Below are 14,902 nucleotides of genomic sequence, written 5' to 3' on the forward strand. Positions count from 1 at the left end.
AAAACAGCACAGTTCACTAGCCCTCCCTCCCAGCAGGTTGCAAAATATCAAAGAACCGCCGTCTCAATCAAAAGCGAAAGTTTATTTTCCACACAAGAAAGAAAACACAGAAAGTTGATAGGAGCAAAGACATTTCAGAAGGTAAGCTACCTACTAGAGTCTGTACAAGATAAAACATAAATATGAAGCCAGAGATATGAGAACTATATAAAGAGCAACTCCTTTACTGAGAACAGAAGCAGTGAGAGGGAAACCGGTTGCCAGGGAGGCAAAGGCTGTATTTCCCACGATACGGCCACAATCCTCGAGTCTTCAGAGTCTCCTTCCTGCAGCTTCCAGGGGCCAGGAATTCCTGGAGCATCTGAAGGAGACTAGTTTTCAACCAAATGACGCTGATTCTCTTTGTTCAAGGAATCCCAGCTGTAGAAGCCTGTTTTGAAGCCCCGTCCAGAATTCAACACGCCTTCCTTGCGCTCTCCTTGGTTATCGGCCGCTGACGGTCGCCTCTTACTCTGAAGAGAAGGAAAAACAAGATGTTGAGATGGGGAGTGGGAGAGACACCAGTGCACACAAATGCTCCCACCCCTAGATAGGAGCAACCAGTGACAAGTTGGGAGAGAGGGCATTTACAAGTTTTAATAAAATTCTTCCCCCAAAAAGATGTCCAGCAAGAGAGAAAAGGTCAATAACTCAGTGTGTTTCTGTGCAAACAGACACAGAAACACACACCAGCCTCATTTCTCCTGTTGTGCTTCCCCCGTCAGAAGAGGCCCAGCTGCCAGGGTCTAGCAAGACCAGGTAGGCAGTAAAGGTGGTGAGATTTTATCCCCCAGTAGTGCCCCCAGTTGTGGTGGCCTCTTATTTTGTACCTTAGAACTCATTTGAGTTTTAGGAAGAAAAGTACAGGCAACAACCCAATTTATGCTCATTCAATTGGTGCATGGCTGCGCATGCATCACACCAAACACGGATGTGACTTTTAAAATGTCAAAAACAGCCCTCAAAGAGCCCAGAAAAGGTGCAAAAACAGCACCTAGCAATCCCACAAGTCTTTGCAAGTGCAATCCCAGGAGCCCTTACACCAACTATTGAGGTCTGTGGGGAGTTTAAACAAGGACGTTTGGAGGGGGCAATTGTGGTGGAGTTTGGCATCTGGTAAGTGCTGCTGGTTTTTCCCAAAGGGTTTCCAGAGGTTTAAGAGAGTATTTGCAGGCTTTTCCAATGGTGTTTCAAAAACTATATACACAATCTCACTTGAAGCTGGAGGGACTATAACAAAACTAATAGGATGGGAGAGTCACCAAGCAATCAGTTCTGCTCCAGCTGCTGAAACTGAGAATCCAAGCCCCAGAAATACAGCAGAGGCGTGTCAGAGCTCCTAGCTTTCATGGTCAGTGGAAACGTAGAGAGACTTCCTTCCCCATACATCACCTGATGAGAAGCAAGGGAATTCGGGGAATTGTCGTCCTGCAAGACACTTAGGGGAGAACGTCCAGCACCTGTTGACATTGCCATTATCTTGCTGCTGGCTCTGTGCCTTGTCGTTCTGCTCCCTTGAAAAGAAAAGGGCAGAGAACAAATCAATGAAAACTTAGCATACAGCATTCATGCTTTGCAGCGGGTTGGACTAGATGACCCTCGGCAACTCTACAATTTCTCAAAATGGAAGTGCAAGAGCTTTGACACACCCCTTCTCCACCTCCACATGGTCTGGGACACACAACCAGAGAGATGAGAACACATTTTGCTACGCCAGCCAACCAGCAGCTTGCACTGTGTCCCTCCATTTTCCCTTTGGGGCAGGGTCTCCCAAGAGGAAGCTGGTAGAGATGGAACACTTGCCTCATCATATCCAGCATTTAGTTTTAAACCAAGCCTGATTTGCAAATTGCATGCATGGGAGACGCAGTTTGACAGGAGTGGGGGACAGCACTCGTCCCCCCCATACCTTTCACAGTAACCACCAGCTTACACTGCTACAACTGCACACCCCAAAATATGCGTTTACACACAAACATCCTTACCCCCCACCCCAACTGCCCCCATAAATTCCTGTTCCCTCACTCCCCTCTGAACAGGAACTGTCATGAGCGAGCCAGCAGTAAATCACACCAGGCAAGTTGGAATTAACTCTTGCTAGCCACAGTTTGCAAAGGAGGGTCAGGTCTAATGAGCACAGCAACTCGTCTCCAGCAGTTCTTTCCCCCATGAAGCAGTTGCTGAGACTGGGGGTCCCCACCGCCCCACAGTTGCCTTAGTCCCCTCCTCACCAGGGTTTGTCTCTCCCCCCCCCCCCCCAGCGATCAGATACTGCGCCTGCATGCAACCAACCTCACCTCCACCCTCTGCATGCCTCTTCTGGTTCTGGGAGAGAAGGGTGGAGGGGAGTATGTTGCAGCAGGAGGGGGAGACCCCTGTGCCTCTTCACCTGCTGGACTCATCTCTGCCTCTTGGCCTCCCTCATCCCACTCTCCTGTTCAGCATCCGCCTCTGATTCTGGACTTCTCTCGGCCACAGACTCTCACGGCTCTCTAAGCCATGTTACCTCTTCAGCTTTTGACACTCTTCCCAGTCTTCTCCCTCCCACCCACTGTTGTCCCACCACCACTTCCTGGGCTCTGAGCCGCCTTCGCTTGGGGGGTTCCCCAGCTGGCGCCTCCCCCCATTGCTCTGCATCCAACCTGTCCATGACAGCAACTGACTAGAGGCACTGCCTGGAGCGATCAAAGCCTTACCTGTTGGATGAAGAACACCGGCAGGGGGAGCTGTTCTTGTTGCAGCTGCAGCAGAAGCGCTGGAGGGCAGCGGCTCATTTCTCTCCTCTGCCCACAGGGGACTCTCCTGGGATGCTTCTCCTAGAGAATCTTTTCCCCTGGAAGTCTCCTCTGTCGCAAGGGCAGCTTCAGACTTCTGGCTTTCACAGCAAGACTCCTCCAGAAAGATATCTCCCTCCAAGTCCTCTGCTACAAAGACTCTGCTGAGTTGCTTCACTAGGCAGTTTATGGTGTCTGGAAAGGAGGAAAATCACAGAACTGAGAATATGAGTTGTATGGTTTGTTTTAATTTCACCTATTTTTGCTGTGTATGTTGCCTAGAAAATGCTTTTTTTATGTGACTCACAAACTGAATAAATCAGTGTGAAATCTTATGCCAGGAGAAACATCTTCGATAAACCTCCAGCAGGAACCATATGTTTTCACCTCTGAGTTTGAGGCAGCACAAGAGCAGAGCCATCTGCGGCAAGATGATGATGATAATGATAATAATAATAATAATTTTGTTGTTAATACCCTGCCCATCTGGCTGGGTTTCCCCAGCCACTCTGGGCGGCTCCCAACATAGTTTAAAAACACAATAAAACATCAAACATTAAAATTTTCCCTAAACAGATGATGGCTTTGAGTCCACTCAGCTCTTTCCTCAAAGAGAGGAAGGAGCATCCAACATTGTTCACTACGGTTCTTGGGAACCATTCTGCCTAGCAGCAGTTTTCAAGCCTGGAAAATCAAAGGTCCCATTTCTCTGCTCATTAGGGTTATTGGGCATCACATCCCCACTTACCTGGCTCCACAGGTTTCACAGGAGTACGCGAGACACCAGGTGTTGGGGAACGAGGGTCGCAGCTAAGATTCTGGTTGCTGGGTACCAAGCCAACGTCCTTTGGATCGGACAGGGGACTCGCTTGCGGGGAGCTTTCCACCTAAGGAACAATAAATATGAGCATGGCTCAGCGTGTGTGATCTAAGTTAGAACAAATAACAGGAAAGGGATGGGGAAAGAGGAAGGGACAACATGCTAAGCCATGCTGCTTTAGAGAGGCGTTGAAAGATGGGCATCAAGGTCTCCCTGTACCTCTATGGGAGTTCTCAGGATCCCAGCTGTAGGTGATCGTGGATCGCTAACGTGTTGCAGGTGCTTATTCAGCAGAGGCTTGCAGGTGGGTGTTGTTGGAGAGCTTTCGGAAGCCCCCATGACAGCAGGCAGCAAACACAGAAACTCCTCAGGGCAATTCTTCTGCCTGACCAAGACTTCTGTAGAAAGAACAGTCACTCAACATGTTGAAATAAAAAAATTACTTCCAGTAGCACCTTAAAGACCAACTAAGTTAGTTCTTGGTATGAGCTTTCGTGTGCATGCACACTTCTTCAGATACACATGTTGAGTTACAATCCAGGAAAAGGGTTACCAACAGCATAATATTCTAAATCAAAGGCTACCCTCAGTTTAAAAAGGCCTGCTACCTCAAAGCTAGTGATGTATGGAAGTGAGAGCTGGACCATAAAGAAGGCTGATCGCCGAAGAATTGATGCTTTTGAATTATGGTGCTGGAGGAGACTCTTGAGAGTCCCATGGACTGCAAGAAGATCAAACCTCTCCATTCTGAAGGAAATCAGCCCTGAGTGCTCACTGGAAGGACAGATCGTGAAGCTGAGGCTCCAATACTTTGGCCACCTCATGAGAAGAGAGGACTCCCTGGAAAAGACCCTGATGTTGGGAAAGATGGAGGGCACAAGGAGAAGGGGACGACAGAGAATGAGATGGTTGGATGGTGTTCTTGAAGCTACTAGCATGAGTTTGATCAAACTGCGGGAGGCAGTGGAGGACAGAAGTGCCTGGCGTGCTCTGGTCCATGGGGTCACGAAGAGTCGGACACGACTAAACGACTAAACAACAACAACCTCAAAGCACTGCAGGATGAAGAAAGCACAGGAAAAGCCATAATGAAATCCTGGCACCGTCTCCCTTAAGGGGTATCTAGATTACCAGCCAAGGGCTTTTTTTTCAGCCGGAACTCAGTTCTGGCCCCTCTCAGGTGGGTGCCATTGCCATTATAAGAGAATAAGGGAAGCATTCATGGTGGGTTCCGGCACCTCTTTTTCTGGGAAAATAGCACTGCCGGCCAGCATAAATCAAGGGGGAAATACTGAGGAAGATATTAGCATTCCCACAACACCCAGTGGAAACCTCTCAAATTCCATATAGCTCTCACTGAAGGGGTAGCAGAACCTCAGACTGCAGGTGGAGGGGACTCACATGACTGAACACTCCTTAATATAAGTCACCATATGCTATTACCAGTAGTCTTTTTTTTTTTTCGGCCACAGCAATTCAAAGCAACTCAGAATGTTTTAAGCTCAAAACACATACAGTGGTACCTCAGGTTAAGTACTTAATTCGTTCTGGAGGTCTGTACTTAACCTGAAACCATTCTTAACCTGAAGCACCACTTTAGCTAATGGGGCCTCCCGCTGCTGCTGCGCCGCCGGAGCACGATTTCTGTTCTCATCCTGAAGCAAAGTTCTTAACCCGAGGTACTATTTCTGGGTTAGAAGAGTCTGTAACTTGAAGCGCCTGTAACCTGAAGCATATGTAACCCGAGGTACCACTGTACATGAAAACCAGCACTACATTATACACACACACAAATATAATTTAATGCTATTAATTTTTTTAAATGATTCCCGTCCAATATGTTTTAGCTGTTCCTGCTATTATTATTATTAAATTTTTATGCTGCCTTCCATTGGAAAATCCCAGGGCAGTTCACAACCTAAGTGAACTGAACAATATGAGAACGCATAATCCACAATAACTGAACAATATGAGAACGCATAATCCACAAGAAAAACAAACACATAACCCCACTCCCGCAACAACATTTAAAAGGACATATAATGTTAATCTGCTAAAGTCCACCTTAAAGTCCTTGTCAGGAAAAAAAAGGCGTGATATAAATAATGATAGTGATGAGAGGGTAAGGATTTGCTGAACTAAATATCTGAACTGGAATACAAAATGGGAGGTGTGAGGAGGTCAAGAAACTAGTGAGTGAAATATAAGATTTGAATAATATCATCTATTTTCTCTTTTGTCTTTTGGCCTTTTTCTTTGTTTTTATTCTTTTCTTCTTTCCTTTTCTCTGTTTTTTCTTTTTCATTGCTAACTGTTTCTTATTGTGTATTTTTTTATGTGTTTTGTTTTTGTATTTTTAAATCTTGGAATCTTTTATGGTTTGTGAAACTTTAATAAATATTATTAAAAAAATAAATAATGATAGTGATGATGATGATGATGATGATGATAATAAATCTTGCACGTAGAAGGCTAGTTGTCAGGTGTCCCTTAGCTGCTAGCTTTCTCCGTGCAGGGAGCCCTGCGGACCCGAGTCCCAGCTAAGCTCGCCACGTCCATAGCCACCTTCCCCGTGGGGTCCCGCCCCTCGCCAGGTATCCTGGCTGCCCTTCTTCCCCCCGCCCGAGTTACGGCCCCGCTCTCTGCGACTCACCCGCTTTCGCCCGTCCGACGCGCTGAGGGGCAACTCGGAGGGGAGGCTGCAATTCGAATCTCCCGCCTTCCCCCCACAGCCGCCACGCTGCAGCTCTGACTGGCTCAAGCTCCCGTCACTCAACTCGCCGCAGCTCAATGTGACGTCAATCCCGTTTCCTCCCTTCCTTCTCCCCACCCTCTTTTTCTTTTTAACTGGAAAGTTGAAAGCATCGCCCCTCCCATAGTGGCCTTCTATTGGTAGAGCGTTTGTCAATCAATTATAAGGCAGCGTGGGCCACAGAGCCGACGCCGTTTTATTGGCTAATTCGGGCAAATACAAAAGCCCACCACCCAATAGCACAGCTCGAATCTCATTGGGGCGGAGTTTAACAAAAAAGAAACCGAACGTTTCCATTTGTCGGAAGGGACACCTAGTATTTTTATTGGATCAGGAGGATGTCCGTTTAGAACGAAAGCGCTGATAGGCGGGGGAAAGTAGGTGAGGAGGACGAACCAAACAAAGCACCGCGCGTCCTAGCGTTCGTCTTCGTGGCTGCCCTCATTGGCTAGTGGAGCCTGAGGTACGTCGCTCTCTGATTGGTCGGACCTTGCTGTGGGAGGAGTCGGAAAAAGCAGCTGTCATGGCGGAGCTGAGTGAAGCGCTACTCTCTGTACTGCCATCCATCCGGGTCCCCAAGGCCGGAGACCGCGTCCATAAGGATGAGTGCGCCTTCTCCTTCGACACCCCGGTAAGCTCCCGTAGGAAAGCGCCGGGCGCCGGAGGGAGCCCCCGTTGTCGCCGTAGACTCCGGCCGCCCAGGCTGTGGGAGCGGGGTGGGGGGAGGAGGTTAGCGTAGCCGGGCGCAAGGCACCATGGGACTTGTATTTTTCCCAGGGCGTGACGTCCCTTTCGAACCTGCTGCCAGGGAGCCGAAAGAGCACTACAGGTCCCAGCAGGCACTGCGGCCCAGTCACCTTTTCCTTTTTTCAGTTGCTTGAAATACGCTTGGCTTACTGGGGATTGTAGTTCTGAGGGAGGCCGCCGCCTTCCTCGTGGCTTAGGCCCGCGCCTTGCCTGCGGGCGCCCCACCCCGCCGCTTTCCCGGCCCCTTATCCCTCTGACAGGCCCCCTCAGCCGTTCTGAAGAGATACAAGGCAGGGCCGCTTCGAAGCTGAGGGGGGCGCGCGGCATGCTGGGAGCTGTAGTTCTCGCGCCCGGCTGCCGGCTGTACGGCTGCGCTTCACCGGACTACTGAAGTCTCTGGAACTATCGGGGCGGGGCATGCTGGGAAACGGAGTCCCTCTTAGTTGTGTGCTTGGTGGCGGCGACCCCCCCAGAAAACTGCAAATCCCGAAGTCCTTTGGGGCGGGGGGGAAAGGGCAACGTTAGGCCTCTCAATTTCGAATCGCACGTGTGCTGCATCACTGGCTCTGGTCCTGAGCCTCTGGCATCCGAGGTTTTCGTCTGTTTGTTTGCTTGCTTGTTTATTTGTTTTGCTTTGCTTTTCATAGTTTTTTTAAAATAATTTGATTGATTTCCATTATATAAAAACCACACACAACTTATACTAAGCTGGGATCAGTCAGTCGATAATAATAATAATAATAATAATAAATTATACCCCGCCCTCCCCAGCCATGACCGGGCTAACAACCAATAATAAAAACAAGCTGATTAAAATACAATTTAAAAGATTAAGACACAACATTAAAACATTAGGATGCAGCCCCTTCATAGGAGGAGAAATGAAAAAGAGAGGGGGGGAGGGAATCAAACTGATTCTAAGCCAAAGGCCAGGCGGAACAATTCTGTCTTACAGGCCCTGCGGAAAGAGATCAGATCTCACAGGGCCCTGGTCTCATGAGGCAGTGTGTTCCACCACGCCGGAGCCAGTGTTGAAAAGGCCCTGGCTCTGGTTGAGGCTAATCTAACTTCCTTAGGGCCCGGGACCTCTAGGGTGTTGCTATTTATGGACCTTGAGGCTCTCCGTGGGGCATACCGGGATAGGCGGTCCCGTAGGTACATGGGTCCTAGGCCATGAAGGGCTTTAAAGGTCAAAACCAGCACCTTAAATCTGACCCTGTACTCCACTGGGAGCCAGTGCAGTTTGAAAAGCACTGGGTGAATATGCTCCCATGGCAGAGACCCCGTGAGGAGCCTCGCTGCAGCATTCTGCACCCGCTGGAGTTTCTGGGTCAGCTTCAAGGGCAGCCCCGCGTAGAGCGAATTACAGTAGTCAAGCCTGGAGGTGACCATCGCATGGATTGATGCGACAAGGCCCTGAGCCTCTGGCATCCAAGGTCTTCGTCTGTTTGTTTGTTTGTTTTGTTTTTCTTTTCATAGGTTTTTTTTTTAAAAATAATTTGATTGATTTCCATTATATAACAACCACACACACAACTTGAACTAAGCTGGGATCGTTCAGTCGGTAGAGCACGAGGTTCTTACATCTTAGGGTTGCGGGTTCGAGCCCCGCCTTGGGCCAAAGATTCCCGCATCGCAGGGGGCCACACTAGAAGATGACCCTCATGGCCCCTTCCAGCTCTACAATTCTGTTATTTTTATTTATTAAATTTGTATACCACCTCTCTTCTAAACATCTCAGGGTGGTTCACAGCCTAAAAATACAGACCAAGAACACAAAATAAATAATAAAAACAAGAACGAACCAAACCGATACCTTCCCTGTCCAAACACGTTTAAAAGGACATAGAATGTAGATCAGTCAAAGATCTGGTTGATGAGGAACATTTTCGTCTGGTGTCTAAAGATGTATAATGAAGGCACCAGACGAACCTGCTATGATTCTATGTAATAGCAACAATGAAAAACAAATCTCTTTAAGTAGTTTATATAAAAATGATTTTAAAAAACAACACTGCATTCAATGTAATTTTCTAAGAAATAGATATAAACTGAACTCAACAGTATAGTGCTCTGAGATCATTACTGCCTCCATCTCACTAATTGCCTAAAGGTGGGCATTCCAGAGGGTGGGAACAGTTACAGAGATGTCTTGCTTTCATGTTGGCACCAACTGGCAATCCGCTGGTCATGGAACGACCAGGCACGTCTCCTTGAAAGATCAGCTTGGGCATATGGGCTGCCCACTGTGAGAACAGTGTGCTAGACTAGATGGGCCAGAAGAATGAGTCTCTTCTAAACAACAGGAAAGTAGCCTCCTTTTTCTCAGCTCCCCACAAACCTCTACAAATGGGTAGGAAGGGATTGTTTGAGGCACTTGACTGGGGCTGTTTGATTGCAATAATTGGCAGCTTTGGGGACCCTGTCTGACAGGTTCTCATTTACATTATCACATTCCAGGCCTCTTCAAACATATATTGTTTCTACTAGCTGGGGAAATAATAATAATTTCCCAGCAACGGTGTGTTGCAGTTCGAGTCTTGTGAAAATACGACATTCCTGCTACAGAAATTCTGGGGAGACATAATGAATCCTTCACAACAAACATGATCAGAAAAAGTGCATTTGAGACTAGCTGGCAGTCATCAGGAAAAGCCCTGTGTCATCAAGAGATGGCTCTAGAGTGATTTTTGACACTGACAGGGTGATGTCTATCATTTGGCATGTTGTTTGCATTCACCAGTACAGAACTAATGCCGCACGTATTGTCAAGATAGGGATAAGCATTCAGATCTCACAAAATCTGTCTCAAGCAGTTGGTTTCAAGGCCTCCTTATCTGTAATTTGGAATCTAGGTGACAATGGTCAATACCCACATGCTATACTGTTTTAAAGCACCATGCATCTTGATGGGATTATATTAAATAAAAATCTGTATTCGTTCAGAAACAGGTGCTGTTGTCTGCTATGTTTGAGTTTAACACTACATTAAATCACAATCCCAGAAAGGACTTGAATGCCATATTTCTACTGTTGCCCATTACAATCTTGCACGTGGACCCAAATTTCCTGAAAATGATATGCAGCAGTACTGTCTATAGGTAGATTTGGAATCAAACATCCTATAATAAAAAGACTGATCTGCTTTTAAGAAAAAATGGAAACAAAATGTTCGATCTGAGAATAGGGATGCTTCACCACATGCACTTCAAACCATGTTCTGCCTTGCGGGGAAGAGTTTGAGAAACAGCAGCTACCTGAGATTTATCCAGCTTTGGGTGTTTTCATGGTGCCTAATACAAACTGCTATTGGAGGATGTGTTCAGAAAATCTAGTGCTGTGCCTGTTACTCGGTTCACTCTTTTAACTGTCAGAATTATCCAATTAATTTAAAAGCAACTTTTACAAGTTGTAAGAAATCCTGCATATACTTTCTATGCAACAGAAGTTCTTCCCCAGGTTCAGCTTCACCAATTGATTAGGATTTATTAGAATCATAGAATCATAGAGTTGGAAGAGACCACAAGGGCCATTGAGTCCAACCCCCTGCCAAGCAGGAAACACCATCAGAGCACTCCTGACATATGGTTGTCAAGCCTCTGCTTAAAGACCTCCAAAGGAGGAGACTCCACCACACTCCTGGGCAGCAAATTCCACTGTGGAACAGCTCTTACTGTCAGGAAGTTCTTCCTAATGTTTAGGTGGAATCTTCTTTCTTGTAGTTTGGATCCATTGCTCCGTGTCCGCTTCTCTGGAGCAGCAGAAAACAACCTTTCTCCCTCCTCTATGTGACATCCTTTTATATATTTGAACATGGCTATCATATCACCCCTTAACCTCCTCTTCTCCAGGCTAAACATGCCCAGCTCCCTTAGCCGTTCCTCATAAGGCATCGTTTCCAGGCCTTTGACCATTTTGGTTGCCCTCCTCTGGACACGTTCCAGTTTGTCAGTGTCCTTCTTGAATTGTGGTGCCCAGAACTGGACATAGTGCTCCAGGTGAGGTCTGACCAGAGCAGAATACAGTGGCACTATTACTTCCCTTGATCTAGATGCTATACTCCTATTGATGCAGCCCAGAATTGCATTGGCTTTTTTAGCTGCCGCGTCACACTGTTGGCTCATGTCAAGTTTGTGGTCAACCAAGACTTGTGATAACCAGATCAAAAGTTTTTTAATGAGGACACACCCGGTGTTCGCAATTAGCCAGGCACATTCTGCATCTGGCTTTTGACCATTTGCGGCCAAGTGAAGATGGCTGGGTGCCAGGATGGCACCTGATGTCTCAACCAGCTGGAGGTGCATGCCTGCGGATCCTTAGATCTTGCCTGTTTTCACACACTAATCCCCCAGCCTTTAGAATTCTATCAGTTATATTTTATTTTCTGCACAATCAGAATGAATTTTTGGAACCAAAATACTTTTTCTGTGCAGCCTGAGCAGGAGCAGTCACCATTAAGAAAAAAAGAGGTAGGAATAGGACTATATATGTGGACTGTCCCTGAATCAAGGGACTTTTCTTCTTTAAGCTCTCAAAAGTTCTTAACCTAGCTCAAGGCTGCCATCTGAACTAGCCAGATGTTTAAATGATAATCACATTCAGTTAAAAGATCATTTTATCATTTAAAAGATAAGACTTAAGCGCTGTCTTGCCCCCAAATGGCAACTGGAATTTCTGTTTTGGCGGCTGCAACCTTGGTTTAAGAATCCATTTGGCGCCCAGCTTATATATCTGAATTTTTAACACTGGATACACGCCCAGTTAGTGGGGATAAAAGAGGAGAGCACTGGTTGTTCACTGAGATGAATATTGTGCTGCTTCCTGGACAGTAAAGCAGCCTAGACCACATGAGGGAGGGAGGCTTTCAGTCCAGTGTCTGCCTAAGGAGGGTGATTCCTGGCAGCAGGTCAGATGTTTGAGGGTGGAGCACAGCTGCATAAGGAGCCAGACGGCAACTATTACTCAGCAAGCAGAAACCAGGAATATAGGAGTAGACTGGCAACTTTCTCTCCAACACAGAATGATTGTGATAGCACAGAGACTGCTTGGCCTGAAAGAGAGTCTGGTAAGGCTCTTCTCCAAAGATCAGCTTCATCTCTTCTCCCTTCCCTGCTGCTCTTTATCTGCCTGCCACATTCCTGGGAGCAAGGATGCCCAGGAGGCTGGTTCATCTTGAGCGAGTGTCTGTCCATGCTGAGATTTGTGGAATTGGAAGAAAAATGGATCAACAACCGATCTGCCTTGAGCTCTGTGCAACCTTAAGCTCTGTGCAGAAAGCCGGTCCAAGAAATAAATCAAAAAATTGCAAATATAACCGGGGGAGAATAGAAAAATAATAGGCTAACAATAACAACAGAAATATTGCATCATTTGTAACTTAAATGAATAGATTAATATATGCAGTTCATATGTCCAAATAGGCATCTAAACAAGATTCACAATTGTAAGCCAGCCCTGAGCTTTATCGAGTTACACAGGGGTAAAAGGCAATGCAGAAGAACACACCAAATGACCTGTCTCTTTCTTGATCTTCATAGTTATGCTTTACTCAAAACTTTAAGCTTTTTCCTTGCGTCTTTGATGTCTCGGGAAGTGATTAAAAATAATAATAAATATCAAGTATCAAATCACTGCATGAATCTATTGCGTGCTCACACTCACATTTAGGCACTAAACCAGACCATAGCTAAGCATGAACTTACGAGTGTGTGGGTACTCACAGCCAAAGTCACAGCTGCTTTGCTTCTCCCTCAGTTCTGCTGCTGCTGAGCTACCCAGAACGAAGCCATGGTTCGGCTGAGTTTTAAGTGTTAAGCTGGGCTCGTGGTTTGTCTCGCTCCACACAAACCACGAGCTGCAGCCAAGGTATGTTCTTCACTAACTGCTGGTGGTTTGTCTGAAGGATACAAACCACAAGCCCTAGTTCAAACATAACACTAAGCCAAACCGTGACTTAGCAGCAGCAGGAGGACCAGAGGCAGAACAAAAGCGGCTGCGATTTTTCCTCTGAATACATTTGTGTGTTCACATTTTGATATGATTTGTTTTATACGAACTCAACCTTAGAATACTTTGTGTGTGTGGTTCTGGTTCCTCTGTCTCCAAAGCATCATTGGCTGGGTAGGCTACGGAAAATGATAACTGAAAGATAGTCCAGAGAGGAAGCAGCCTCGCACCCTGTGACAAGTGAAAATGCCTCAAACCTGGAAATCCTCCATATTAAAGACAAGGGACAAAACGTGACATAGACCTCTAATTTGAACCACTTCAGTTTGAATGGCTTGAATGATGTTCCACTTCAAATCTCCCATGCACATGTCAAGCTGGTATGTTGGCACAATGGTTTCAGTCTAGCCTTCTCACTGGCACACTTAACTGTGCAGGCTTTTAATTTAAACTGTGCGGGGGGAGGACATGCAAACATTTGATTTCCCCGCTTGTAGAATCTGGTCCACTCCAGTGCAGACTGTGCAGCTTGGTTTGCAGGCTGGATTTGATTTTCAAATGCAGTTTGTAGACTGGGCTGCCTTTAGGCCCCGATTCTGAAGTGTGCAGAAAAACAACAACACAGAATGTAGTGTTGGGTGTAGAACTCAGCTTCCTGAAGATTGCACAGATGTGCTTGGAAGTTGTGTGGCAAAGAGCCTGGAATCTTGTAAGAAATTGTTAAAAACGAGAGATTTGCAGATGGAATACATTTGGATAGCTTAGGCTGCGGGCTTTTAGCTTTTGGGGGCATAGAATCTTTGTGATATTGTTGTTTAAAAAAAAAAGTTGGGTTACTCACAGCGCTGCAGACTCTTCAACAACCCCTCAACCCCCATACCTGTTGAATGTCCTCGTATTTCTATTCTACAGGAGTCTGATGGAGGCTTGTATATTTGCATGAACACATTCCTGGGCTTTGGAAAGCAATATGTGGGGAAACATTATGAGAAAACAGGTCAGCGAGTTTATCTACATCTTAAGAAGACACGCAAATTGGTAAGAATAGCTGACTTTCTACATTATGCGCTTGAACTGCTTGAGCTGAGAAAGTGGGGTTCACGTGTTTAACCTTCTGAGCAGGGGAATAAATTCTAGGCCCCAATGGCTACTGCCTTGTGGGCTGTGGCCCAGTCTTTGGGACGGCTTCCTAACTACCTCCCTCTTGATTTTTCTCCAGAAAGAAGAAGATACCAACTCCAGCTCTGGAGATCCTCCTAGGAAGAAACCAACGCGTCTAGCTATTGGTAAGCAACTATCCCTGCTCCTCTCTGGTACCCTGAGGATGAAGTCCTTGCATATATTTGGGCTACAGTTTTCCTAGGAGTAAAGACTGCAGGAAAGCTGATATTTCCCATTCCCTTTTAGATCATACATATCCTAAGCTCGGGGGTCCGATGATGCGGAGTTTGGTATTTGGCTCAGACTTCTAATTCCTGATCTTACCATGTTGTCTCTTGCACCTCTCATTTGCTGCTGTTATGCTCCTCTTTTGGCAGGCGTGGAAGGTGGGTTTGACATCCCGGAGGAGAAATATGAATATGATGAATATGTCAAAATAGTCATTTTACCAGAACACTTGGATATTCCTCGAGATGGACTGGAGGGTCTGCCAGATATGGTCAAGGACAGGGTAGGCTCTCTGTTTCATCGGAATGGGGGGGGCAGTCCTGTCCTGGATTGTTTGTTGGGGGCAGAAGAAAGGCCATGTACTGGGGCTTGGCAGGGGGAGGGGGGGAAGTATCGAGGTGCCTTGGCAGAACTCTGTCTGCAGGTGCAACACAG

The 14,902-nt window shown here is 46.6% G+C and overlaps 2 protein-coding genes across 3 annotated transcripts in view; one reads left to right on the plus strand and one right to left on the minus strand.

Moving 5' to 3' along the window:
* Positions 1 to 61: 61 nt before the first annotated feature.
* Positions 62 to 6,342, minus strand: CDCA3 (cell division cycle associated 3). Its single transcript, XM_082206178.1, has 6 exons — positions 6,287 to 6,342; positions 3,853 to 4,031; positions 3,562 to 3,700; positions 2,736 to 3,008; positions 1,432 to 1,553; positions 62 to 512 (listed from the first exon to the last, which is right to left on the minus strand). The coding sequence occupies exons 2-6, from the start codon at positions 3,970 to 3,972 to the stop codon at positions 372 to 374; spliced, it is 795 nt and encodes a 264-aa protein (XP_082062304.1). The 5' UTR covers positions 3,973 to 4,031; positions 6,287 to 6,342; the 3' UTR covers positions 62 to 371.
* Positions 6,343 to 6,829: 487 nt separating this feature from the next.
* USP5 (ubiquitin specific peptidase 5) overlaps positions 6,830 to 14,902 on the plus strand; it is a 31,122-nt gene continuing 23,049 nt past the window's right edge. Inside the window, exons 1-4 of one of the 2 annotated variants that reach the window (XM_082206055.1) lie at positions 6,830 to 7,016; positions 13,991 to 14,116; positions 14,298 to 14,364; positions 14,617 to 14,750. In XM_082206055.1, the coding sequence (XP_082062181.1) occupies positions 6,909 to 7,016; positions 13,991 to 14,116; positions 14,298 to 14,364; positions 14,617 to 14,750 (435 nt within the window). In that variant the 5' untranslated portion in view covers positions 6,830 to 6,908. The remainder of the gene's footprint in view (positions 7,017 to 13,990; positions 14,117 to 14,297; positions 14,365 to 14,616; positions 14,751 to 14,902) is intronic. The other variant, XM_082206056.1, reaches the window with a different exon arrangement.

The sequence above is a fragment of the Podarcis vaucheri genome (genome assembly GCF_965113315.1).
Source record: "Podarcis vaucheri genome assembly, chromosome: 17".
Lineage (NCBI taxonomy): Eukaryota > Metazoa > Chordata > Lepidosauria > Squamata > Lacertidae > Podarcis > Podarcis vaucheri.